This window comes from Aythya ferina (genome assembly GCF_964211825.1).
Source record: "Aythya ferina genome assembly, chromosome: 30".
Classification (NCBI taxonomy): Eukaryota; Metazoa; Chordata; class Aves; order Anseriformes; family Anatidae; genus Aythya; species Aythya ferina.
This window is the reverse complement of record NC_140327.1, coordinates 1,436,350-1,460,848: the sequence shown is the minus strand read 5'-3', so window position 1 is coordinate 1,460,848 and position 24,499 is coordinate 1,436,350. Positions and strand designations below refer to the sequence as shown.

Below are 24,499 nucleotides of genomic sequence, written 5' to 3'. Positions count from 1 at the left end.
CACAGGCTTCACTTCACGGTTCTCTCCGTGATCCCAGAGAAGGAGGGTGGAGAGTGAGGGAACAGCTGTGTGGTGTTTCGCTGCCAGCTGGGTTAAACCACAACATCTCCAAAAAGGCGGACCTCTTCCAAATGCTCATTTCCATACTCCCCTCCCTATAGCTCCTCCACATTGCGTCTGTGGAATGTAGCCTGGTGGTCGTGGGCAGGGGTCTTTAAGGATGAAGGCAAAGAGGAAGAGGAGGTCAAACTTTTTACCTTTCTGGACTTTGACCTTCTGTTGGACAGTATTAACGACTTTTTTGCTCATCTTTGCCTTGCTTCCTGCCAACAAATTGTTCGTCCTTCCCTAACGACTTGTTTGTCCTTCCCTCATCCGTTGCCCTTGAGCGATATCTTCCTTTTTACATCTGCTTCTCATTAGGTTCTCATCTCCATCCCTGACAATTAGGATATTTTTTAGTTTCTCACCTACATCCCCTATAATCAGGATATTTTACCATATATGTAGCTAAATGTTAATTCAGATCAGTTTTAGCATCTTCCGCATCTCAGTGGCAGGCACGCAGAACTCCCCAGACACTTGTCCCCACTGCTCCAGGGCCAGAGCTCCTCCTAGACGATTATTGCAGCCAGGATGTAGGAAAAGGCTTGGGAAGTTGGGCGTAGCCCTGTGCTTCCTGCAGCATGGCTGGGTGCTGTGAGGGACCTCGCTCTTTTGGTGGGGTTCCCTTGGAGAAGAAGACCTGCGGGGGCCGTCTGCCCCCTGGGAAACCTCTCTCTCAGATGGGGCTCCCCTGGGGCTGTGGCTGCCCCAGCCTCAATGGCCATGCCAGGGGCCTCCTGACTTCCCTCATCACTCTGCTCCTCCTCCAGCTGGGCTCAGGTAGGATCCTGCGGGGCTGCTGGGGGCTCTCCCCCCTGTGCATGCAGACTTGCTGCAGCGGGACAGGGGAGCAGCTGTGGGAAAGGGGGGACCCGAGCCTACAGCTCGCCCGCGCTGGGTTTCACTTTCACTTTTGTTCTTTCAGACAACACAGGCACTGCCTTGCCTGCCCTTTCTGTGTCTCCTTCCCCCACCCGAATTCAGCAGAGAGGGCTCCCACTCCCAGCACACCTCCTTCTCCTGCACGTTCTCTCTCTCTCCCTCTCCTGTTTCCTCGGTGGTTTCCCATGGCACCCAGGGGACACAGCACGCACCAACTCACACACCAACTCACGCCCTTTGTCACTCACTGCCCCTAAATTTACGATGGCAAAATCTTACCTCCTCTCTGTGCCCTTCTCTATTGCCCAGTGTGAGAAACATCTCAAATAATTTTCTTCAGACTGGATCTTCTCTGAAGCTATTTTATTCACGATTGCAATGGCGGGGATCCTGTCAATCAGGAGAGCAAAATCCTAACCTTTTATTCCCTATTACCTGACACCTGATCACCTCCCCTTTTTCCTCATTGGCTGAGTACTACAGGTTCACAAGCTACTCGACGCTCCTCTATACCGTATATGTAGATTTTTTTTTCAACCCTTTAATTTCTCCTTTCTTATGTTTTGAGAACTTGTGATCTTTGCTTTCCTGTTCTCACACTGCTCATCCTGTTTTCCTCAAGCTTCTACCTTATTCTGGAACAGTGAGGCCTCCTACGGTCCACTTATCTACTTAGCATTTCTCGTTATTATGACTACAAAATTACCTTGGAATACAGAAAAATAATTCTCTGCTGCAAAAACACAACATTGTTTCTCACACCAGCCCAGCTCGGAGTGGTGGGACCAGGACACTCTGTCACTGCCACCGTGGGGCAGGATGTCGTGCTGTCCTGCTACTTGTCCCCTCAACGCGATGCTCGCAGCTTGGAGGTCAGGTGGATCCGGGACAATAACTCTGAGACAGTGCACCACTACCGCAATGGAGAGGACCTGTACGGGGAGCAGATGGAGGCATATGCCGGGAGGACAGAGTTGCTCAGAGATGGTCTCTCTGCTGGAAGGCTGGACTTGCGAATCACGGGGCTGAGACCCTCTGATGATGGCCAGTATGTCTGCACTGTGAGAGATGCTCATGCTTATGATGAAGCCATTGTGGAGCTGGAGGTGTCAGGTTAGTGGCTGGGGTGGTGCTTCCAGAGCAGAGTTTACGTGTCCTTTGAATGTTTCAGCTGTTTCACAGCATGAGGCATGCCCATGGATGTGGAGGTAATGTTTGGGGAGAGAGCTCCCTGGAGAGTTTTGTCAGTTTTCACTGCTGTCCTTGAAGACAATAATCATAATATTGTGAGGGCACTGGGCACAGGCTGCTGAGCAGCACCTTCAGCTGTGTCAGCAATGGGACCAAACAGCACACAGGGAGAACTGCAGAGTCCTCTGAGCAGATGGGCGCCTGCTTTACTTTTGCTTTCTGTGCTGGGGGAGACCTGAGAATTTGTCAGGAAGTATTGGGGCTTCTTGAACGAGCATGGCATCGTGCAGAGATGCTGCCTGGAGGAGCTGGATCTCTGCACCTGGGTTTTATGGACAATATGGGGTCACTGACATTGTGCAGCCCTTCTTTCTGTTTCTAGCAGCAGCCAGGTTGGATTGGGGTGAGGGTGGGTGCACGGAGGACCTGGAACAAGAGGCGCTGGTGCCGTAGCTGTGCTAAGCTCTGTCTGTCTTGGGAGCAGACGGAGTCTTTGCCTTGGAACTCAATTCCTCCCCAAGTCAAGTCCCAGCCATGCGCTCTTCCCCCAGCCACAGGCGTTGACCCCCACCTCTCCCTGGGGGGCTACGAGGCCGGAGGCGTCCGGGTGCTGTGTCGATCGGCCGGCTGGTACCCGCTGCCGCAAATGCTCTGGAGGGATGCTCGTGGGCAACACTTGCCCTCGGACCCCCCGACACATTCCCAGGACCAGGAGGGGCTCTTTGAAATCGAAGGCGCTGTCATCGTGACTGGGAGTGTGGAGGGGCCCTTGTCCTGCATGGTCAGGAACAACCACCTCCAGCAGGAGAGGAAATTTTCCCTGCACATTGCAGGTACAAATGGCACAGCCAGGGTGAGGTGTTCCTGGCCCCTGCACTTGTCCCGACCCAGGAGAAGTCTGGGTCTTGCTCTTCCATCCATGGGCATGGAAACACAGCCCTTTTCCTTTTGCCTTTTCTCAGCTGCCTTCTTCCACAACGCCCAGCCCTGGATGGTGGCTCTGGCTCTGGTCCTCGTGCTTTTGGCTGTGTCCATTGGCCTCGGAGTTTATCTCTATCGAAAGCAAGGTAAGCTGGCAGCGCAGGGATGGAGCGGAGGGAGGTGTTCTGCAGGGACCCCCCTGGGTCTGGAGCGGGGCTGAGCCCTGGCCCAGGGAGGTGAGTAGGAGGAGGAAGGGAATGTTCTCCTGGGGATGCCAAAGGCCTTAGGATGGTTTTGGGCCTCTGCCTTGGGCAACGAAGGCAGGGGAGAAGGCAAGGGGCCTTGGGTGGGAGGCCAGGGAGCATGGCTGCAGCGTGGGGCTGGTGGCAAGGTGCAGCCCCCCTGCACATGTTCCCACCCAGCAACCAAGCTGCTCTGCTCACCACCTGTTCCTGCACCTTTGCTTTTCAGCGGCTCGGATACAAGAGCTGGGTGAGTCCTTGCAGTCCCTGGGGAAGTGGTGTCTGTGCGGGAGGGCCTGGTCTGGGTGGGCTCTGGGGGCTTGTGTGCTGGTGGCTCGGGGGTGCTGGAGGAGCAGCTGGAGCCTGGGGTGGGAGTGGGGAGTGCTGGGGCTGGGGCTGCCCTGGGCACGGGACACAGCCAGGATGGCTGAAAGGAACAGGGATCAAGGTGGAAATGGGGAGCGAGCTGCGGGGCTGCCCCACTCTGTACTGATGCTTCTGGGACAGGGACGTCCTCCACCCATGTGCAATCACTTCCCATTGTCTTTTGGTGGCATGGTGCAGAGAGCTGCACAAGTGTCTGTCCTTACTGCTCCACGTGCAAAAGCCTTGCTCAAAGCTGGGTCTTGCTCCCTGTTGGACTGGTCCCTCCCAGTCTGGGTGGAAGTTGGTCATTTCCCACTTTAAACCCTTCGTGGTCTTCCAATGGGATCAGCCCTGAGATGAAAAGCTGTAACCTCTGATCACTCATGCTTTTGTTTTCCTTTTCCAGTGAACAGAGACGCAAGGCTGGGTAAGTCTCCTTCCCCAAAGAGAAAGCATTTGGTGTCTTCCCAGAGGAGTAGCCTTGGGATAAGAAGCTGCCCCTATGAACGTGCATTACTTTTGTCTTTCTTTTTCTTTTACAGAGGAACTACCTGCAGAGATCGGTGAGTGTCCATCCCCAAACCCAAAGAATTTGGGGTCCAGACATGGGATGATCATTTTTCCCTCTGATCATGGATTCCTTATGCTTTTCTTTCCCAGGGGAAAAAGATGCAAGACTGGGTGAGTCTCCCACCTAATCGGAAGGAATCGACGTCCTTTGCTTTGCAGCAGCCATTTGACGAGAATCTCTCCTTCCTCCTCATGCACTGCTTTTCTCTTTCTTTTCCAGCGGAACTGGCTGCCAAAGTGGGTGAGTGTCCCTGAGCTTGGGCACGGTGCAGAGAGCTGCACAAGTGTCTGTCCTTACGGTTCCACCTATAAGACCATTAAGCAAAGCTGGGCCACAATGACTATTTTCTTGGTCTCACCTCGGAACAAGGCAGTATTTTGCCAGTCATGGGATGTGTTCACGATCTACCATGGGCTGAGCAACACTCCCCTCTGATCATGTATTACTTTCTTCCCTTTTCAGAGGAACAAGCTGCAGAGCTGGGTGAGTGTCCCCATGCTTGGACCCCAGGGCAGCACCAAGGCAATGTGCAGGGGAGGGTGGGCAGCTGGGACAGAGCAGCCCAGGGCTGGCCCGTCACCCGGACAGGGGAGCGGGGAGTGCTGGGGTTGGGGCTAACCTGGGCATGGGGCACGGCCGGGATGTCTGAAAAGAACGGGGATCAAGGTGGGGACGGGGAGCGAGCTGTGGGGCTGCCCTGCTCTGCACTGACGCTTCTGGGACAGGGACATCCTCCACCTGTCCCCATTCACTTCCCCTTGTGTTTTGGTGGCACGGTGCAGAGAGCTGCACAAGTGTCTGTCCTTACTGCTCCACGTGCTCAAGCCTTACTCAAAGCTGGGTCTTGCTCCCTGTTAGTCTGGTCCCTCCCAGTCCGAGAGCAAGACTGTCTGTGCCCATTCACCAGGGCAAAGAACTTTGGGGTCTAGCCATGGAATTAGTCATGGAATTTGAAGCACTCCTCTCTGATCATGCATTGCTTTTGCTTTCCTTTTCCAGTGAGAAAAGATGCAAGTATGGGTAAGACTACCTTAATAAACCCAAAGACTTGGCACCTTTCCATGGCAGCAGCCATGGGCTGAGCAGCTCCCCCTCTCATCATGCCTTGCTTTTCTCTTCCTTTTCCAGAGGAACAAGCTGAAGAGCTGAGTGAGTGTCACAGAGCTTGGACTCTGACATCTCCAAGACAAGGTTCAGAGGAGGGTGGGCAGCTGGGACAGAGCAGCCCAGGGCTGGCCCATCACCCTGCCCACACCCACCACTCTGCACCCACGTGTGAGCTGCGGGGCTGCCCCGCTCTGCACTGACACTTCTGGGACAGGGATGTCCTCCACCCATCCCCATTCACTTCCACTTGCATTTTGGTGGCACAGTGCTGAGAGCTGCACAAGTATCTGTCCTTAATGCTCCACGTGCACGAGCCTTGCTCAAAGCTGGTTCTGGCTGACTGTTAGTCAGGTCTCTCACAATCTGGGTGCAAGTTGGTCATTTCCCACTCATGAGATGTATTCAAAGTCTAGCCATGGGCTGAGAAGCTCTTCCTTCTGGTCACACATTGATTTTCTTTTTTCTTTTCAGAGAAACAAGCTGCAGAGCTGGGTGAGTGTCCCTGTTCTTGAGCCCCAAGGCAACACCAAGGCGATGTGCAGGGAAGGGTGGGCAGCTGGGACAGAGCAGCCCAGGCCTGGCCCCTCACAGGGGAGTGGGGAGTGCTGGGGTTGGGGGTGCCCTGGGCACAGGATACGGCCAGGATGGCTGAAAGGAACAGGGAACAAGGTGGGGATGGGGAGCGAGCTGTGGGTCTGCCCTGCTCTGCACTGACACTTCTGGGACAGGGATGTCCTCCACCCGTCCCCATTCAGTTCCACATTTGTTTTGGTGGCACTGTGCAGAGAGCTGCACAAGTGTCTGTCCTTACTGCTCCACGTGCTCAAGCCTTGCTCAAAGCTGGGTCTTGCTCCCTGTTAGTCTGGTCCCTCCCAGTCCGAGAGCAAGACTGTCTGTGCCCATTCACCAGGGCAAAGAACTTTGGGGTCTAGCCATGGAATTAGTCATGGAATTTGAAGCACTCCTCTCTGATCATGCATTGCTTTTGCTTTCCTTTTCCAGTGAGAAAAGATGCAAGGATGGGTAAGACTATCTTAATAAACCCAAAGACTTGGCACCTTTCCATGGCAACAGCCATGGGCTGAGCAACTCCCCTCACATCATGCCTTGCTTTTCTCTTCCTTTTCTAGCGGAACAAGCTGCAGAGCTGGGTGAGTGTCACAGAGCTTGGGCTGTATGACATCTCCAAGGCTATGTGCAGGGGAGGGTGGGCAGCTGGGACAGAGCAGCCCAGGGCTGGCCCCTCACCCTGCCCACACCCACTGGGCACCAGCCATGGCTGTGACCAGCTCTCCCCTCTCCTTCCAGCATGGAGAAGGTGTCTGCTGCCTCATAATAGAGGTAGGTGTGCATTGGGTTGCCCTGTGCGGTGCTTCTCCTGCCCTTGCTGGGGCATGGTCAGGAGCCAAGAGGTGCCCCATCTCCTGCCCCGTGGGGCAGCTCCTGGCCCCGAGCTGGGGAAAGTCTGCCCAGGGCTGAGCTCTGCCCCTGATGGCCTGGCTCCTTCTGTCCCTGCAGTGAAGGTGACCCTGGATCCACACACGGCTCATCCTGTGCTTGTTGTGTCTCAGGACAACAGCAGTGTGAGATGGGAAGACATACCACCTCGGGTTCCTGACACACCAGAGAGATTTGACGATAGTTGCTGTGTGCTGGGCCGTGAGGAGTTCAGAGAGGGGACGCACTGCTGGTTGGTGGAGGTGGAGGGGGATCAGCTAAAGTATTCTTGGTGGGCTGTGGGGGTGTCCAGGGCTTCTGTGGAGAGGAAGGGAAAGATCAACATGAGCCCTACAGCAGGGATCTGGGCTGTGGAGTACTATTATGAACATTTCAAGTCTCTCACATCTCCTCCCACTGACTTGCTCCTGTCCCCTGCCCCCACAAGAATCTGGGTCTGTCTGGACTGTACCCAGCAGCAGGTGTCTTTTATCAATGCTGACAATGGGGTCGAGATCTTCACTTTCACAGCAGTCTCCCTCAATGGGGAGAGCATCCGCCCCTGGTTCATGATGAAGAAACGGGGAGTTCAGCTGTGCCTGAGGGACAGCACCCTGTAAACCCTGTCCCCAGCCCTGGGGACCTCCTGCCCTTCTCCAGATATTCCTTGAACACCTCTTGTTGGTCATGCAGGAACAACACAGGAATGAGGGGCAGTGGGGACAGGGGCTGCCCTGTGTTCCTCCCTGCTGCTGGAGGAGGGCTGGGATGCTGCAAGCAGGGGCCAGGCCCCTTGCAGCCTCTGGGCTCTGCCCTGCACGCGGCTCCTGTGCTGGGGCACAAGCCCTGCTGGCACCCACGGCTCTCACCCTGCCTCTGAGCCCCAGCGGGCAGCACAGGGGCTGCAGCAGCTCTCCACACTCCTCTCCCCTCTGCTTGCACTGCTTGCAGACCCCAAGGCAAGGGACGTGGTCACCATATGCTGATGGCCATTGCAGGCTACCTTTGCCTCCTAGGTTGGGGTTGATCCTTGCTCTGTGCCTGGTGCTGAGCATGAGCAGCCTGTGGGGGCTCTTTGTTCCCTCCTCTGGAGCACATCAAGGCACAGCAGCAGCAGGACTGTGGCAAATAAAGCTTTGCACAGGAAGATGGAGTCTGGCAGTGGCATTTCTTGGGTGCTTTGTGTGCTGAGGCTTTGCTGCCTGGGAAGGCGTCTGGCAGCAGACCTGTCCTTGGTGTTGGTCCTGGGAGTCAGAGCCAGGAGCAATTTAAATTCCAGCTGCTCCCATTTCCCCAGCTGGAGCCTCGGACCCCCTTGTCCCATCTGGGTCATTGTGCTGCCCAGGGGGGCACCCAAAGGGTTTGCAGCCTCCCGTCACGCAGGCTCTGCAGAGGCTGTCCCCACACTGGGGCATCTCTTGGAAGTCCTTCAAGCAGAGGGAGCAGGTCTCCTCAGCCTAAAGCCCAAGATCACAGAATGACAGAATAGCCCGAGTTGGTAGGGACCCAACAGGACCATCGAGTCCATCTCAAGACTCCACAATGGCCAACCCAAAAATCAGACCCTCTCTCAAACAGCCTTCTGCAAACACTGCTTCAGCTGCAGCAGGCTCAGGGACATGGCTACGTCCCTTGGGAGCCTGTTCCAGCGTCTGAGCACCCTCTCAGGAAATAAATAGTTTCTGAACAGCTGGCCTGAGCCTCCCCTGAAGCAGCTCCATGCCATTTTCTCTGGCTCTGTCTCTGGCCCCAGAGAGCAGAGACCAGCGCCTGCCCCTCCGCTCCCCTCATCAGGAAGCCGTGGGCCACCATGAGGCCTCCCCTGTGTCTCCTCTGCTCTGGTCTCAACAAGCCAAGCACCTTCAGCCGCTCCTCACATGCCTTTCCCTGCAGAGCCTTCGCCCTCCTCGTAGCCCTCCCTTGGAGGCTCTCGCACAGTTTCACGCCCTTCGTCTGCTGCGGTGCCCACAGCTGCACGCAGTGCTCGAGGTGAGGCCGCAGCAGGCTGAGTAGAGCGGGACGATCCCTTCCCTCGGCGGGCCAGCAGTGCCATGCCTGAAGCACTCCAGGGCACGCTTGGCCCTTTGGGCTGCCAGGGCCCGCTGCTGGCTCACATCCAACTTGCCATCGGCCACAACGCCCCCAGCTCCCGTTCTGGGGGCTGCTCTCCAGCCTCTCGCCCGCCACGCTGTCCATACAGCCAGGGCTGCTCCTGCCCAGGGACAGGGCCGGCACTTGCTCTTGTTAAACTTCCTGCAGGCAGTGGCTGCCCAGCTCTCCCCTTTGGCCAGATCCCTCTGCAAGGCCTCTTCACCTTTGACGGAGTCAGCAGCTCCTCTCAGTTCAGTGTCAGCCACAAACTCACGCAGGTTTCCTTCCCATCCTGCATCCAGGCCATTTATGCGACCACTGATGAGACCTGGCCCCAAAATGGAGCCCTGCACAGCCCCACTCATGACTGGCCACCAGCCTGATATCTCCCCATTTACCAGAACCCTCAGAGCCTGATCCCTCAGCCAATTGTTCACCCATCGTATTGTGCATTTCTCTGGCTCTGTGATGGACATTTGGTCCAGGTGGATACGGTCAGAAACCATGTCATAATCTTTACTGAAATCCAAAAGATCACTTCAACTGGCTCCATCAGTCAAATGAGAAACTGACCTTATCCAAAAAAAAGGAAATGAGGTTTGTTGAACATGAGCTTCCCCCCATGAACCCATGTGTCCTATGACCAGTGACTGCATTGTCCCTTAGGTGTTTTTCACTCACTCCCAGAGCAATCTCTGTAACTTTACCAGGCACTGCCATGAGACTGACAAGCCTGTAATTCCCAGGGTCTTCTTTGCTGCGCTTTCTGGAAACCGGGACAACGTTTGGCAGCTTCCAGTCACTGGGACCTCTCCAGATTCCTCAGTATAGTTAAAACTAAATTAGAGAGATTTCATGATGTAGTGGATTTACGTGGCAAGGTCTTGGTAGCAGGGGGCTGCAGGGTGGCCTCTCTGAGGGGAATCCAGAAGCTGCCCCATGTTAGATGAGGGCCCATTTCAGCTGGCTCCAAAGGGACACATTGCTGCCCAGAGCTGAGCCACTAAGCAATGTTATTTGTGCTTCTGTGAGGGCACAGTTAAGAAATGTGGAAAAAACTTCTGCACAACAGCAGCTGGGAGAGTGAGGAGTGAGAGCCAGCCCTGCAGCCCCCAAGGTGAGGGCAGCAGGAGGGCAGGAGGTGCTCCAGGCACACAGCAGCAGTTCCCCTGCGGCCTGTGGAGAGGCCCCTGGTGGAGCAGGCTGTCCCCCTGCAGCCCATGGGTCCCACATGGAGCTGATCTCCATGCTGCAGCTCATGGAGGAGCCCCTGGTGGAGCAGGCACTGGTCCAGATCTGCAGCCCCTGGAGAGGAGCCCACGCAGGAGCAGAGGGTCTGAGGGGAACTGCTGACTTTGGGGGAACCAGGTTGGAACAGTTTGCTCCTGACTGAAGGACCCTGTGGTATGGACCCATACTGGAGCAGGTATTGAAGGGCTGCTGCCTGTGGGAAGCTCATGTAGGATCAGCTCATGAAGGATGGCATCCCATGGGAGGACTTGTTGACTCTGTTGAGGTGGAAAGGCCTTGCAGAGAGATCTGGACGGATTGGAGAGCTGGGCAATCATCAACTGCATAGAGTTTAACAAGAGCGAGTGCTGGGTCCTCCACCTAGGATGGGGCAACCCTGGCTATAGGGACAGACTGGGGGGTGTGATGCTGGAGAGCAGCCCCACAGAGAGGGATCTGGGGGTTGTGGTTGACAGCAAGATGAACATGAGCCAGCAGTGTGCCCTGGCAGCCAGGAGGGCCAACCGTATCCTGGGATGCATCGAGCATGGCATTGCTAGTCAGATGAGGGAAGTGATTGTCCCGCTCTACTCTGCACTGGTGCAGCCTCACCTCAAGTACTGCATGCAATTCTGGTCACCACAGTACAAAAAGGATGTGAAAGTATTGGAGAGTGTCCAGAGAAGGGCCACGGAGATGGTGAAGGGCCTAAAGGGGAAGACGTATGCATTCAGCCAGTTCTCTTAGTACTCTGGGATGAATCCCATCAGGCCCAATAGTCTCGTATGTATCCATCTGGAGCAGCAAATTCCACACAAATTTGAGGTTGTTGGGACTTTATTGTTCCTGCAGTCACTGTTCTCCAGCTAAGGGCACCTGGGGTTCCACAGCCCAGCATCAGTCTTAAGGGCAAAGAAAGCATTAAACATCTCTGTGAAGTCGAGGAACCTCTTAGACCATCCCCATCAAGTAACAGACCAATGTGTTGTCTCATCCTACTTTTGCTGTTAAGAGAGTTTAAAAAAATAACCCATTTTATTGCCCCTCCCAGTACTATCCAGCTTCAACTCAACTTGAGCTTTGGCCATATGAATTTTCTCCCTACAAAGGCAAACAGTAACTCTGTCGTCTTTCCATGTTGACTGACTTCACTTCCAGCAAACAGAAACTTTCCTTATGCACCTAAGCTCTTGAAGAAGGTCCCTGCCCATCTGAGCAAACCTTCTACCACAGCTGCTTTACTGGAGCTGGGAGAGGCACTGGCACTTTGCCTTCAGCACCCTGGGCAAAGGTTGGCTGCTCTGGGCTCAGCACCCTGCTATGCCCCGTTCCCTGCAGCCTCCAATCCTGTTCAGTTCTCTTCTGCCATCTCTCCACGTTTTCCCATTGCTCACAGTTTGATTCCTCCTTGCATGCGTGGAGATGAATGACCTTAGCCAGTGGCTTTCCCTGGAGGTCTGGAGAGGCCCCCACTGGGGTCAAGCAACTCGTGCTTGCTAAAGGCAGTGGACTGGGCACCCAGCTGCAATGGGATGGTGGTGCCAGCCTGGCAGAGCTCCCCAGACGTTGCCCTAGGGGCAGAGCTGCTCCAGGAGGGTTATTGCAGCCAGGAACTGGGCAAAGGTTGGGAAAGTTGGGCGGAGCCTTGTGCTTTCTGCAGGACTGCTGGGTGGCACGAGGGAGATCTAACTTGGCTTGGAGAAAAACACCTGGGGGGCCATCTGCCCCCTGGGGGACCTCTCTCTCCGATGGGGCTCCCCTGGGGCTGCAGCCAGCCCAGCTTCACCGGCCATGCCAGGGGCATCCTGACTTTCCTCGTCACTCTGCTTCTCCTCCAGCTAGGCTCAGGTAGGATCCTGTGGGACTGCTGGCAGCTCTTCCCTCTGGGCCTGACAGACGTGCTGCTGCGGGACAGGGGAGCGGCTCCAGGGTAGGGGGGACCCGAGCCCACAGCTCGCCCGTGCTGGGTTTCACTTTCACTTCGGTTCTTTCACGCAATATGGCTGCTGCTTTGCCTGCCCTTTCTGTGTCTCCTTCACCCGCCCGAATGCTGCAGAGAGGGCTCCCACTCCCAGCACACCTCCTTCTCCTGCACATCCTCCCTCTCCCTCTCCTCTTTCTCCGGTGGTTTCCCATGGGACACAGGGGATGCAGCACGCACCAACTCACGCACAGCTCGCCCTTTGACACTCACTGTCCCTAAATTTACAATGGCAAAATCTTACCTCCTCTCTGTGCCCTTCTCCATTGCCCAGCCCAGCTCAATGTGGAGGGACCAGGACACCCTCTCACTGCCACCGTGGGGCAGGATGTCGTGCTGCCCTGCCACTTGTCCCCTCAACACGATGCTAGCAGCTTGGAGGTCAGGTGGATTCGGCACAGGTTCTCTGAGACAGTGCACCACTACCACAATGGAGAGGACCTGTACGGGGAGCAGATGGGGACATATACCGGGAGGACAGAGTTGCTCAGAGATGGTCTCTCTGCTGGAATCCTGGACTTGCGAATCACAGGGCTGAGACCCTCTGATGATGGCCAGTACGTCTGCACTGTGGGAGATGGTCATGCTTATGCTGAAGCCATTGTGGATCTGGAGGTGTCAGGTTAGTGGCTGGGGTGGTGCTGCCAGGGCAGACTTTACATGCTCTTTGAACACCTGAGCTGTTTCACAGCATGGAGCATGCCCATGGATGTGGAGGTAATGTTTGGGGAGAGAGCTCCCTGGAGACTTTTGTCAGTTTTCACTGGTGTCCTTGAAGACAAGAATCATAATATTGTGAGGGCACTGGGCACAGGCTGCTGAGCAGCACCTTCAGCTGTGTCAGCAATGGGACCAAACAGCACACAGGGAGAATCGCAGAGTCCTCTGAGCAGCTGGACATCTGCTTTACTTTTGCTTTCTGTGCGGGGGGAGACCTGTGACGTTGTCAGGAATTCTCGGGGCTTCTTGAACCAGCACGGCTTGGTGCAGAGATGCTGCCTGGAGGTGCTGAAGCTCAGCACCTGGGTTTTGTGGGCAATTTGGAACCACTGGCTTTGTGCAGCCCTGCTGTCTGGATTTTGCACCAAACGGGGTGGTTTTAGGGTGAGAGTGAGTACATTGAGTGCCTCGTCCTTCAGCCCCTGGGGCCGTTGCTGTGCTAGGCTGTGTCTGGCATGGGAGCAGATGGGGTCTTTGCCTTGAAATGAATCCCTCCACAAGTCAAGCCCCAGCCACGCGCTCTTCCCCCAGCCACAGGCACTGACCCCCACCTCTCCCTGGGGGGCTACGAGGCCGGAGGCGTCCGGGTGCTGTGTCGATCGGCCGGCTGGTACCCGCTGCCGCAGCTGCTGTGGAGGGATGCTCGCGGGCAGCACCTGCCCTCGGACCCCCCGACACATTCCCAGGACCAGGAGGGGCTCTTTGAAATCGAAGGTGCCGTCATCGTGACCGGGAGCGTGGAGGGGCCCTTGTCCTGTGTGGTCAGGAACAGCCGCCTCCAGCAGGAGCGGGAATCATCCCTGCACATTGCAGGTACAAATGGCACAGCCAGGGTGAGGTGTTCCTGGCCCCTGCACTTGTCACGACCCAGGAGAATTCTGGGTCTTGCTCCTCCACCCACGGGCATGTAAACGCAGCCTTTTTCCTGGTGCCTTTTCTCAGCTCCCTTCTTCCACAATGCCCAGCCATGGATGGTGGCTCTGGCTCCGGTCCTCGTGCTTTTGGCTGTGTCCATCGGCCTGGGTGTTTATCTCTATCGAAAGCAAGGTAAGCTGGCAGCGCAGGGATGGAGCGGAGGGAGGTGTTCTGCAGGGACCCACATGGGTCTGGAGCGGGGCTGAGCCCTGGCCCAGGGAGGTGCATAGGAGGAGGAAGGGAATGTTCTCCTGGGGATTCCAAAGGACTTAGGATGGTCTTGGGTGGGAGGCCAGGGAGCATGGCTGCAGCGTGGGGCTGGTGGCAAGGCACAGCCCCCCTGCACATGTTCCCACCCAGCAACCAAGCTGCTCTGCTCACCACCTCTTCCTCCACCTTTGCTTTTCAGCGGCACAGAGCCGAGAGCTGGGTGAGTCCTTGCAGTCCCTGCCCCCAGCCCCTGGGGAAGTGGTGTCCTTGCGGGAGGGCCTGGTCTGGGTGGGCTCTGGGGGCTTGTGTGCTGGTGGCTCGGGGGTGCTGCAGGAGCAGCTGGAGCCTGGGGTGGGAGTGGGGAGTGCTGGGGCTGGGGCTGCCCTGGGCATGGGACAGGGCCGGGATGGCTGAAAGGAACGGGGATCAAGGTGGGGACGGGGAGCGAGCTGCGGGGCTGCCCTGCTCTTCACTGATGCTTTCGGGAGACAGACATTCTCCAACAATCCTTTATTCACTTCCGTAATGTCTTCAGTGGCACAAAGATGAAAGTTGCACAAGTTTCTGTCCTTACAGTTCTGCTTACAAGAGCATTGTACAAAGCTGGAACACAATGACTATTTATCTAGTCCCACCTCTGATCAAGGCAGTAATTTCCCTATCATGGGATGTGTTCAGTGTCTACCACAGGCTAAGCAACTCATGCATTACTTTCATACCCATCATACATTACTTTCCTTTCCTTTTTAGAGAAACGATCTTCAGAGCTGGGTGAGTGTCACAGAACTTGGCCTCCAAGGCCAACCAAAGCAATGTGCAGGGGAGGGTGGGCAGCTGGGACAGAGCAGCCCAGGGCTGACCCCTCACCCTGCCCACACCCACTGGGCACCAGCCGTGGGCTGTGACCAGCTCTCCCCTCTCCTTACAGCATGGAGAAAGTTTCTTCTGCCTCACAATACAGGTAGGTGTGTGTTGGGTTGCCCTCTGAGGTGCTTCTCCTGCCCTTGCTGGGGCATGTTCAGGAGCCAAGAGGTGCCCCATCTCCTGCCCCGCGGGGCAGCTCTTGGCCCCGAGCTGGGGAAAGCCTGCCCAGGGCTGAGCTCTGCCCCTGATGGCCTGGCTCCTTCTGTCCCTGCAGTGAAGGTGACCCTGGATCCACACACGGCTCATCCCCAGCTTGTCCTGTCTCAGGACAACAGCAGTGTGAGATGGCAAAGTGAAGGGCAGCAGGTTCCTGACACACGAGAGAGATTTGCTAACCGGTGCTGCGTGCTGGGCCGTGAGGAGTTCAGAGAGGGGAGGCACTGCTGGTTGGTGGATGCGGAGGGGCTAAAGTATTCACAGTGGGCTGTGGGGGTGGCCAGGGCTTCTGTGGAGAGAAGGAAGTGGATCAACAGGAGCCCTGAAGAAGGGATCTGGGCTGTGCAGTACTATGAGGGGCTGTTCACGGCTCTCACATCTCCTCGCACTCCCTTGTCCCTGTCCCCTGTCCCCACAAGGATCTGGGTCTGTCTGGACTGTACCCAGCAGCAGGTGTCTTTTATCAATGCTGACAATGGGGTCGAGATCTTCACTTTCAAAGCAGCCTCCTTCAACGGGGAGAGCATCCGCCCCTGGTTCTGGCTATGGACAGAGAAAATTCAGCTGTGCCTGAGGGACAGCACGCCCCAGACCCCGTCCCCAGCCCCAGGGGGCTCCTGCCCTTCTCCAGACACTCCTGCATCACCTCTCCTTCATCCTGCAGGAGCAGCACAGGAATGAGGGACAATGGGGCCAGGGGCTGCCCCACGTTCCTCCCTGCTGCTGGAGGAGGGCTGGGATGCTGCAAGCAGGGGCCAGGCCCCTTGCAGCCCCTGGGCTCTGCCCTGCACACAGCTCCTGTGCTGGGGCACAAGCCCTGCTGGCACCCATGGGTGTCACCCTGCCTTTGAGCCCCAGCGGGCAGCACAGGGGCTGCAGCAGCTCTCCACGCTCCTCTCCCCTCTGCTTGCACTGCTTGCAGACCCCAGGGCAAGGGATGTGGTCACCGTGTGCTGCCGGCCACTGCAGGCCACCTTTGCCTCCTAGGTTGGGGTTGATCCTTGCTGTGTGCCTGGTGCTGAGCATGAGCAGCCTGTGGGGGCTCTTTGTTCCTTCCTCTGGAGCACATCAAGGCCCAGCAGCAGCAGGACTGTGTCAAATAAAGTTTTGTACAGGAAGATGGAGTCTGGCAGTGGCATTTCTTGGGTGCTTTGTGTCCTGAGGCCTTGCTGCCTGGGAAGGCGTCTTGCAGCACACCGTCTCCTCACACACCTTGCCCTGCAGAGCCTTTGCCCTCCTCGTAGCCCTCCCTTGGAGGCTCTCGCACAGTTTCACGCCCTTCGTCTGCTGCGGTGCCCACAGCTGCACGCAGTGCTCGAGGCGAGGCCGCAGCAGGCCGAGCAGAGCGGGACGATCCCTTCCCTCGGCCGGCCAGCAGTGCCGTGCCTGAGGCACCCCAGGGCACGCTTGGCCGTTTGGGGTCCCATGCCATGGCCCCCACACACCCGCTCCTCTTGGTGAGACACCCTAAGAGTGCATGAGCATCTGCCCTGTCCCCAGAACACTGCAGAGACACCAGCAGGGCTTGTGGAACATCTTTATTGTCAGCACCACGTCATTGGGTCTGATATGGGGCCAACCAGGAGCGACTGGTGCTGGGAGGTGTCCGTCTCGGAGTCCTCAGACGCTGCCTGGGGTTGGGGTGGACACAAAGGGCGAGAGATGGGGTGATTCACCCCTCCACGATGGGGATTCGGGATGGGGACACCGTTACCTGAGGGGTAGTTGTCTCCAGGGAGGGGAGTGTAACCTGTGGGGGGGAGAAGAGGAGTGAGCAGAGTCCTCGTCACCCTTGACCACGGCCCTGGCTCTCCACGGCCACTCACCCGGGGCGGGAGGCCTGGCCCTGAAGCGGTAGACACCGGCGAGAAAGAAGCCAAGTCCCAACACCATCGGCACGGTGGCCACCGCCACCAGTATGGTCACCTCCGGCATCAGTCCGGGACCTGTGGGGACACGGCCGGGTGAGTGGCAGCAAGGAGCCAAGACCGCCAGCCTCCGGCTGCGGTCCTGTGCCTCTCCACTCACTCCAGTCCTCCAGTAGAGGCTCCTGCAGGCTGACGTGCTGCACCGAGCACGTGTAGGTGTCGCCTGCCACCGGGGCCACCAGCAGGGACACCTGCGTCTGGTAGCTCCAGTCGCCATTGGGGATGGCGGAGATAGGTTTGTAGTCGTAGGGCTCCACAATGTCCCCGTTGTGCAGCCAGATGACGGTCACCTCGGGGGGGTAGAAGTCCCAGATGTGGCAGCTGAGGCGCACGGGCACACGGGCGTTCCCCGTCTCCGCGGGGATGATGTGGACTTGGGGCTGCGCTGGAGCAGGGATGGGGATGGGGTCAGTGGTGGGCGAGCCCCTTTCCCTGCCCTGTGCAACGTCCCCACGCAATGTTCCTTGCAACACTCCCATGCAAGGCTTTCTGCAGCAGAGCAGAGGATCGGACAGGCAGAGCTATGTTTTTTCGGCATCGAGCCCACTTGAGGGAGCCACCAGGACCTGGCAGCCTTCTCCATGGAGGCTGACGAGGCTTACGTGAAGCCAGCAGGGCCCCCTCCCCGAAGGTTCAGAAACAGCACCTTGGGAGTGCAAAGACGAGTAATGCGGCGATCAGGGCAGGCAAACAGGGCATGGTGCATCAGAAGGGAGTGGCAGACAGTTCATGCAGTCAGGGTGAGCAGGGAGGGCAGAGCGTTCCCCCCCACGGCCCATACGAACACCTCCTCTAACGGTGGTCTACTTCTAGCTAGGCTCCAATGGTCTCCACCAGGCACAGTGCTCTTTCTAGCAAGTCTGTACTCACCCAGACTGACTGCCCGCTCAAAAATGCACCAGTTCACGTCTCTGGGTACAGGGAGCGTCTGAGCCTCTTGCTGCCATCTGCGGGAGGCAGAGACTGTGTGTGCGTGAGGTGCGGGTAGGTGGATGACCAGGTCCACATGGTGGCAGAACTCAAGGAGGAAGTGGAGAGGTTGAGGGCTATCAGGGAGTGTGAGCGGGAGACAGAGTGGTGGGGTAACTGCCTGCGGGGCCTGAAGGAGAGGTACTGGGGTGAGACACCCCAAATGGGGGTGGACCCCCTCCCCTGTCGCTGTCGGGCAGAGGGACGGGACCTAGGAGATGAGGAGGAATGGAGACAGGTCCCTGCTCGACATCGCAGGCGATGCCACCCCATACAAGCCCCAGCTTCCCAGGTGCCCTTCCACAACAGGTTTGAGGCCCTGGAGCTTGAGGGACCGGGAGCTGAGGAAGAGGTAGAAAGTGTAGCCAGGAGGATGCCTAGGGTGAGGAAGTCGACTCCACGCCTCAGGACTACTATTCTTTTGATAGACCAGGCTGGCAGTGATGACATTGAAGAGAGAAGCCTGAAGGCTATCAAACGGGACGTTAGGGGACTGGGGCAGTTAGTGGATGGAGCGGGACTGCCTCTGTAGTCCTTCCATATTGACTGACCTCGCCTCCAGCAAACAAGAAACTTTCCTTATCCACCTAAGCTCTTGAAGAAGGTCCCTGCCCATCTGAGCAAACCTTATGCCACGGCTGCTTTACTGGAGCCGGGAGAGGCACTGGCACTTTGCCTTCAGCACCCTGGGCAAAGGTTGGCTGCTCTGGGCTCAACACCCAGCTGTGCCTTGTTCCCTACAACCTCCGATTCTGCTCAGCTCTTCACTGCCATCTCTCCACATTTTCCCATTGCTCACAGTTTGATTCCTCCTTGCATGCATGGAGATGAACGACCTTAGCCAGTGGCTTTCCCTGGAGGTCTGGAGAGGCCCCTGCTGGGGACAAGCAACTCGTGCTTGCTAAAGGCAGTGGACTGGGCACCCAGCTGCAATGGGATGGTGGTGCCAGCCCTGCAGAGCTCCCCAGACATTGCCCCAGGGGCAGAGCTGCTCCAGGAGGGTTATTGCAGCCAGGAACTGGGCAAAGGTTGGGAAAGTTGGGCGGAGCCTTGTACTTCCTGCAGCTCTGCTGGGTGCTGTGAGGAACATCTACCTTGGCTTGGATAAGAACCCCTGGGGGGCCACCTGCCCCCTGGGGGACCTCTCTCTCCCATGGGGCTCCCCTGGGGCAGTGGCCTCCCCAGCCTCACCGGCCATGCCAGGGGCCTCCTGACTTCCCTCGTCACTCTGCTCCTCCTCCGGCTGGGCTCAGGTAGGACCCTGAGAGGCTGCTGGGGGCTCTCCCCCCTGTGCATGCAGACTTGCTGCTTTGGGGCAGGGGAGCGGCCGTGGAAAAGGGGGGACCAGAGCCCACAGCTTGCCCATGCTGGGTTTCACTTTCACTTTGGTTCTTCCACGCAATATGGCTGCTGCCTTGCCTGCCCTTTCTGTGTCTCCTTCACCCGCCCAAATGCTGCAGAGAGGGCTCCCACTCCCAGCACACCTCCTTCTCCTGCATGTCCTCCCTCTCCCTCTCCTTTTTCCCGGGTGGTTTCCCATGTCACCCAGGGGACGCAGCACACACCAACTCACGCACAGCTCTCCCTTTCTCACTCACTGCCCCTAAATTTACGATAGCAAAATCTTACCTCCTCTCTGTGCCCTTCTCCATTGCCCAGTGTGAGAAACATCTCAAATAATTTTCTTCAGACTGGATCTTCTCTGAAGCTATTTTATTCACAATTGCAACGGTCCTGTCAATCAGGAGCACATTTTAGTAAACAAATCCTAACCTTTTATTCCCTATTACCCGACGCCTGATCACCTCCCCTGTTTGCTCATTGGATGAGTACTAAAGGTTCACAAGACACTCAACACTCCTCTATACCATATATGTATAATTTTTCTTTCTTTCTTTCTTTTTTTTCAACGCTTTAATTTCTCCTTTCTTATGTTTTGAGAACTTGTGATATTTGTTCTCCTCTTCTCACACTGCTCATCCTGTTTTTCTCAAGCTTCTACCTTATTTTGGAACAGTGAGGCCTTCTACAGTCCACTTAGCTACTTAGCATTTCTCCTTATTATGACTACACCTTGAAATGCAGAAAAATAATTCCCTACTGCAAAAACAAAACATTGTTTCTCACACCAGCCCAGCTCAAAGTGGTGGGACCAGGACACTCTGTCACTGCCACCGTGGGGCAGGATGTCGTGCTGCCCTGCCACTTGTCCCCTCAACGCGATGCTCACACCTTGGACGTCAGGTGGATCCGGAATGATTTCTCTGAGACAGTGCACCACTACCGCAATGGAGAGGACCTGTACGGGGAGCAGATGGGGACATATGCCGGGAGGACAGAGTTGCTCAGAGATGGTCTCCCTGCTGGAAGGCTGGACTTGCGAATCACAGGGCTGAGACCCTCTGATGATGGCCAGTATGTCTGCACTGTGGGAGATGCTGATGCTTATGACGAAGCCATTGTGGATCTGGAGGTGTCAGGTTAGTGGCTGGGGTGATGATGCCAGGGCAGAGTTTACGTGTCCTTTGAATGTTTCAGCTGTTTCACAGCATGGAGCATGCCCATGGATGTGGAGGTAATATCTGGGGAGAGAGCTCCCTGGAGGGTTTTGTCAGTGTTCACTGGTGTCTTTGAAGAAAGTAATCATAATATTGTGAGGGCACTGGGCACAGGCTGCTGAGCAGCACCTTCAGCTGTGTCAGCAACGGAACCAAACAACACACAGGGAGAGTCGCAGAGTCCCCTGAGCAGCCGGACGTCTGCTTTACTTTTGCTTTCTGTGCTGGGGGAGACCTGAGACGTTGCCTGGAAGTGTCAGGGCTTCATCAACCAGCACAGCTTTGTGCAGAGACGCTGCCTGGAGGAACTGAAGCTCGGCACCTGTGTTTTCCATGTGATTTGGGGACACATGGAAACACATTGTCAGGAAGCATTGGGGCTTCTTGACCCAGCACGACTTGGTGCAGAGATGCTGCCTGAAGGTGCTGAAGCTCAGCATCTGAGTTTTCTAGGCAATTTCAAGCCACTGACATTGTGTAGCCCTGCTCTCTGGGTTTGGCACATAGGAGGGTGTTTTTGGGGTGAGGGTGTGTGCACAGAGTGCCTGGTCCCTGAGACCTTGTAGCTGTAGCTGTGCTGGGATGTGTCTGGCATGGGAGCATATGGGGTCTTTGCCTTGAAATGAATCCCTCCACAAGTCAAGCCCCAGCCACGCGCTCTTCCCTCAGCCACAGGCACTGACCCCCACCTCTCCCTGGGGGGCTACGAGGCCGGAGGCGTCCGGGTGCTGTGTCGATCGGCCGGCTGGTACCCGCTGCCGCAGCTGCTGTGGAGGGATGCTCGCGGGCAGCACCTGCCCTCGGTCTCCCAGACACATTCCCAGGACCAGGAGGGGCTCTTTGAAATCGAAGGTGCCGTCATCGTGACCGGGAGCATGGAGGGGCCCTTGTCCTGCATGGTCAGGAGCAGCCGCCTCCAGCAGGAACAAGAATCATCCCTGCACATCGCAGGTACAAATGGCACAGCCAGGGTGAGGTCTTCCTGGCCCCTGTACTTGTCCTGAGCTGGGAAAAGTCCGGGTCTTGCTTTTTCATCCATGTGCATGTAAACACAGCCCTTTTCCTGGTGCCTTTTCTCAGCTCCCTTCTTCCACAATGCCCAACCCTGGATGGTGGCTCTGGCTCTGGTTCTTGTGCTTTTGGCTGTGTCCATTGGCCTGGGTGTTTATCTCTTTCGAAAGCAAGGTAAGCTGGCAGCGCAGGGATGGAGCGCAGGGAGGTGTTCTGCAGGGACCTGCATGGGTCTGGAGCGGGGCTGAGCCCTGGCCCAGGGAAGTGCGTAGGAGGAGGAAGGGAATGTTCTCCTGGGGATGCCAAAGGCCTTAGGATCATCTTGGGCCTCTGCCTTGGGCAAGAAAGGCAGGGGAGAAGGCAAGGGGCCTTGGGTGGGAGGCCAGGGAGCATGGCTGCAGCGTGGGGCTGGTGGCAAGGCGCAGCCCCCCTGCACATGTTCCCACCCAGCAACCAAGCTGCTCTGCTCACCACCTCTTCCTCCGCCTTTGCTTTTCAGCGGCACAGAGCCGAGAGCTGGGAGAGTCCTTGTAGTCCCTGCCCCCAGCCCCTGGGGAAGTGGTGTCTGTGTGGGAGGGCCTGGTCTGGGTGGGCTCTGGGGGCTTGTGTGCTGGTGGCTCGTGGGTGCTGGAGGAGCAGCTGGAGCCTGGGGTGGGAGTGAGGAGTGCTGGGGCTGCCCTGGGTAAGGGACACGGCCAGGATGGCTGAAAGGAATGGGGATCAAGATGGGGATGGGGAGCGAGCTGTGGGGCTGCCCCACTCTGCAGTGACGCTTCTGGACAGGGACGTCCTCCACCCGTCCCCATTCACTTCCCCTTGTGTTTTGCTGGCACAGTGCAGAGAGCTGCACAAGTGTCTGTCCTTAATGCTACAAGTCTTGCAAAAAGCTGGGCCTCGGTCCTTGTTAGTCTGGTTGCTGCAAGTCTGGGAGCAAGGTGCTCTGTGCCCATGCATGAGAGCAAAAAAATTGGGGGTCTAGCCATGGCAGCAGCAATGGGGTGAAAGTCTCTCCACTCTGACCATTCATTCCTTTTGCTTTTCTATAGCAGCGAAAAAGGATGCAGAGCTGGGTAAGTCTCCTTCCCCAAAGAGAAGGCATTTGGTGTCTTCCCACAAGCATACTCCCCTCTGACCTTACATTGCTTTTGTTTTTCTTTTCCAGGGAAACAAGCTGCAGAGATAGGTGAGTGTCCATCCCTGAACTGGAAGAATTTGAAGTGTAGACAGTGGGTGAGAAATTTTTTCCCTCTGATCATGCATTCCTTATGCTTTTCTTTTCCAGAGAAAAAAGATGCAAGACTGGGTGAGTCTCTCTTCCTCCCCCCAGCTGAAGGAATTGGGGGTCTTTGGTTTGTAGCAGTCATTGTTGAGAAACTGACTCCTCTCAAAGATGCATTGCTTTTCTATTTTGTTTGTAGATGAACAAGCTGCAGAGCTGGGTAAGTCTCACTCTCCAAACAGAAAAAAAAAAAAAGAAAAAAAAAAAAAGGTATCATACTGACAGGTGTGGAATCAGAAACTATGCCTTCTTCTCATATTTTCCTTTTCTCTTTCATTTGTAGAGAAACAAGCTGCAGAGCTGGGTAAGTCTCCCGGTGCTCAATCCCAAGGGCAACACCAAGGCGATGTGCGGGGGAGGGTGGGCAGCTGGGACAGAGCAGCCCAGGGCTGGCCCCTCACCCTGCCCACACCCACTGGGCACCAGCCGTGGGCTGTAACCAGCTCTCCCCTCTCCTTCCAGCATGGAGAAGGTTTCTGATGACTCACAATAAAGGTAGGTGTGCATTGGGTTGCCCTCTGAGTTGCTTCTCCTGCCCTTGTTGGGGCATGTTCAGCAGCCCAGAGGTGCCCCATCTCCTGCCCCGTGGGGCAGCTCCTGGCCCCAAGCTGGGGAAAGCCTGCCCAGGGCTGAGCTCTGCCCCTGATGGCCTGGCTCCTGTCCCTGCAGTGAAGGTGACCCTGGATCCACACACGGCTCATCCCCAGCTTGTTGTGTCTCAGGACAACTGCAGTGTGAGACGGCAAACAGAACGGCAGCAGGTGCCAGACACACCAGAGAGATTTCACTATTGGTGCTGTGTGCTGGGCCGTGAGAAGTTCACAGAGGGGAGGCACTGCTGGTTGGTGGAGGTGGAGGGAGAGCGGCTCCAGTATTCAAGGTGGGCTGTGGGGGTGGCCAGGGCTTCTGTGGAGAGGAAGAAGTGGATAGACACAAGCCCTGAAGAAGGGATTTGGGCTGTGGAGTACTTTCATGGACAACTCAAGTCTCTCACATCTCCTCCCACTCCCTTGTCCCTGTCCCCTATCCCAACAAGGATCTGGGTCTGTCTGGACTGTACCCAGCAGCAGGTGTCTTTTATCAATGCTGACAATGGGGTCAAGATCTTCATTTTCACAGCAGACTCCTTCTATGGGGAGACAATCTGCCCCTTGTTCTTTCTGGGGACGGAGGGAGTTCAGCTGTACTTGAGGGACAGCACCCCCCAGACACTGTCCCCAGCCCCGGGGGGCTCCTGCCCTTCTCCAGACACTCCTCAAACACCTCTCCTTGGTTCTGCAGGACCAGCACAGGAATGAGGGACAATGGGGCCAGGAGCTATCCCGTGTTCCTCCCTGCTGCTGGAGGAGGCTGGGATGCTGCAAGCAGGGGCCAGGCCACTTACGGCCCCTGGGCTCTGCCCTGCACGTGCCTCCTGTGCTGGGGCACCAGCCCTGCTGGCACCCACGGGTCTCACCCTGCCTTTGAGCCCCAGCGGGCAGCACAGGGGCTGCAGCAGCTCTCCACGCTCCTCTCCCCTCTGCTTGCACTGCTTGCAGACCCCAGGGCAAGGGATGTGGTCACCGTGTGCTGCTGGCCACTGCAGGCCACCTTTGCCTCCTAGGTTGGGGTTGATCCTTGCTCTGTGCCTGGTGCTGAGCATGAGCAGCCTGTGGGGGCTCTTTCTTCCCTCCTCTGGAGCACATCAAGGCCCAGCAGCAGCAGG

General features: G+C 56.7%; 3 protein-coding genes across 41 annotated transcripts in view; 2 read left to right on the top strand and 1 right to left on the bottom strand.

Moving 5' to 3' along the window:
* Positions 1-24,499, top strand: part of LOC311425281 (butyrophilin subfamily 3 member A3-like) — a 74,427-nt gene continuing 49,928 nt past the window's right edge. For 6 of the 27 annotated variants that reach the window (XM_084500981.1, XM_084500992.1, XM_084500976.1 and 3 more), the window contains exons 1-16: positions 28-885; positions 1,753-2,100; positions 2,730-3,011; positions 3,141-3,245; positions 3,571-3,591; positions 4,114-4,134; positions 4,250-4,270; positions 4,368-4,388; positions 4,498-4,518; positions 4,741-4,761; positions 5,278-5,298; positions 5,407-5,427; positions 5,857-5,877; positions 6,388-6,408; positions 6,516-6,536; positions 23,078-23,098. In XM_084500981.1, coding sequence (XP_084357107.1) covers positions 687-885; positions 1,753-2,100; positions 2,730-3,011; positions 3,141-3,245; positions 3,571-3,591; positions 4,114-4,134; positions 4,250-4,270; positions 4,368-4,388; positions 4,498-4,518; positions 4,741-4,761; positions 5,278-5,298; positions 5,407-5,427; positions 5,857-5,877; positions 6,388-6,408; positions 6,516-6,536; positions 23,078-23,098 — 1,186 coding nt within the window. In that variant the 5' untranslated portion in view covers positions 28-686. Of the gene's footprint in view, positions 886-1,752; positions 2,101-2,729; positions 3,012-3,140; positions 3,246-3,570; positions 3,592-4,113; positions 4,135-4,249; positions 4,271-4,367; positions 4,389-4,497; positions 4,519-4,740; positions 4,762-5,277; positions 5,299-5,406; positions 5,428-5,856; positions 5,878-6,387; positions 6,409-6,515; positions 6,537-18,725; positions 19,200-20,078; positions 20,427-21,173; positions 21,456-21,584; positions 21,690-23,077; positions 23,099-24,499 lie in introns of those variants that run through there. The other 21 variants (XM_084500982.1, XM_084500980.1, XM_084500991.1 and 18 more) reach the window with 14 other exon arrangements.
* Positions 11,584-24,499, top strand: part of LOC311425300 (butyrophilin subfamily 1 member A1-like) — a 47,885-nt gene continuing 34,969 nt past the window's right edge. For 2 of the 12 annotated variants that reach the window (XM_084501064.1, XM_084501056.1), the window contains exons 1-7: positions 11,590-11,991; positions 12,399-12,746; positions 13,376-13,657; positions 13,787-13,891; positions 14,169-14,189; positions 22,562-22,585; positions 22,678-22,698. In XM_084501064.1, the coding sequence (XP_084357190.1) occupies positions 11,676-11,991; positions 12,399-12,746; positions 13,376-13,657; positions 13,787-13,891; positions 14,169-14,189; positions 22,562-22,585; positions 22,678-22,698 (1,117 nt within the window). In that variant the 5' untranslated portion in view covers positions 11,590-11,675. Of the gene's footprint in view, positions 11,992-12,398; positions 12,747-13,375; positions 13,658-13,786; positions 13,892-14,168; positions 14,190-22,561; positions 22,586-22,677; positions 22,699-24,499 lie in introns of all 12 variants that reach the window. The other 10 variants (XM_084501066.1, XM_084501063.1, XM_084501057.1 and 7 more) reach the window with 8 other exon arrangements.
* On the bottom strand, positions 15,859-20,072 carry LOC311425366 (HLA class II histocompatibility antigen, DM beta chain-like). 2 transcript variants are annotated; one of them, XM_084501237.1, is made up of 6 exons: positions 19,576-20,072; positions 17,848-17,924; positions 17,078-17,362; positions 16,876-16,995; positions 16,764-16,799; positions 15,859-16,680 (listed from the first exon to the last, which is right to left on the bottom strand). In XM_084501237.1, exons 1-6 carry the CDS (start codon positions 19,596-19,598, stop codon positions 16,670-16,672), a joined length of 552 nt encoding a protein of 183 aa, XP_084357363.1. In that variant the 5' UTR covers positions 19,599-20,072; the 3' UTR covers positions 15,859-16,669. The 2 variants fall into 2 exon arrangements, with proteins under 2 accessions (XP_084357363.1, XP_084357364.1); XM_084501238.1 differs by lacking the exon at positions 19,576-20,072 and having other exon boundaries at positions 17,078-17,623.

What these genes read in the sequence shown, in the direction of transcription:
- LOC311425366 (XM_084501237.1), bottom strand. Translation starts at nt 19,598, where the DNA reads ATGGAGAAGGGCACAGAGAGGAG. An exon ending in GAGAAGGGCACAGAGAGGAG is followed by an intron (nt 17,925 to 19,575) that starts GTAAGATTTTGC and finishes TGCCTCCCGCAG; the next exon opens with ATGGCAGCAAGAGGCTCAGA. An exon ending in GGCCAGGCCTCCCGCCCCGG is followed by an intron (nt 16,800 to 16,875) that starts GTGAGTGGCCGT and finishes TCCCCCCCACAG; the next exon opens with GTTACACTCCCCTCCCTGGA.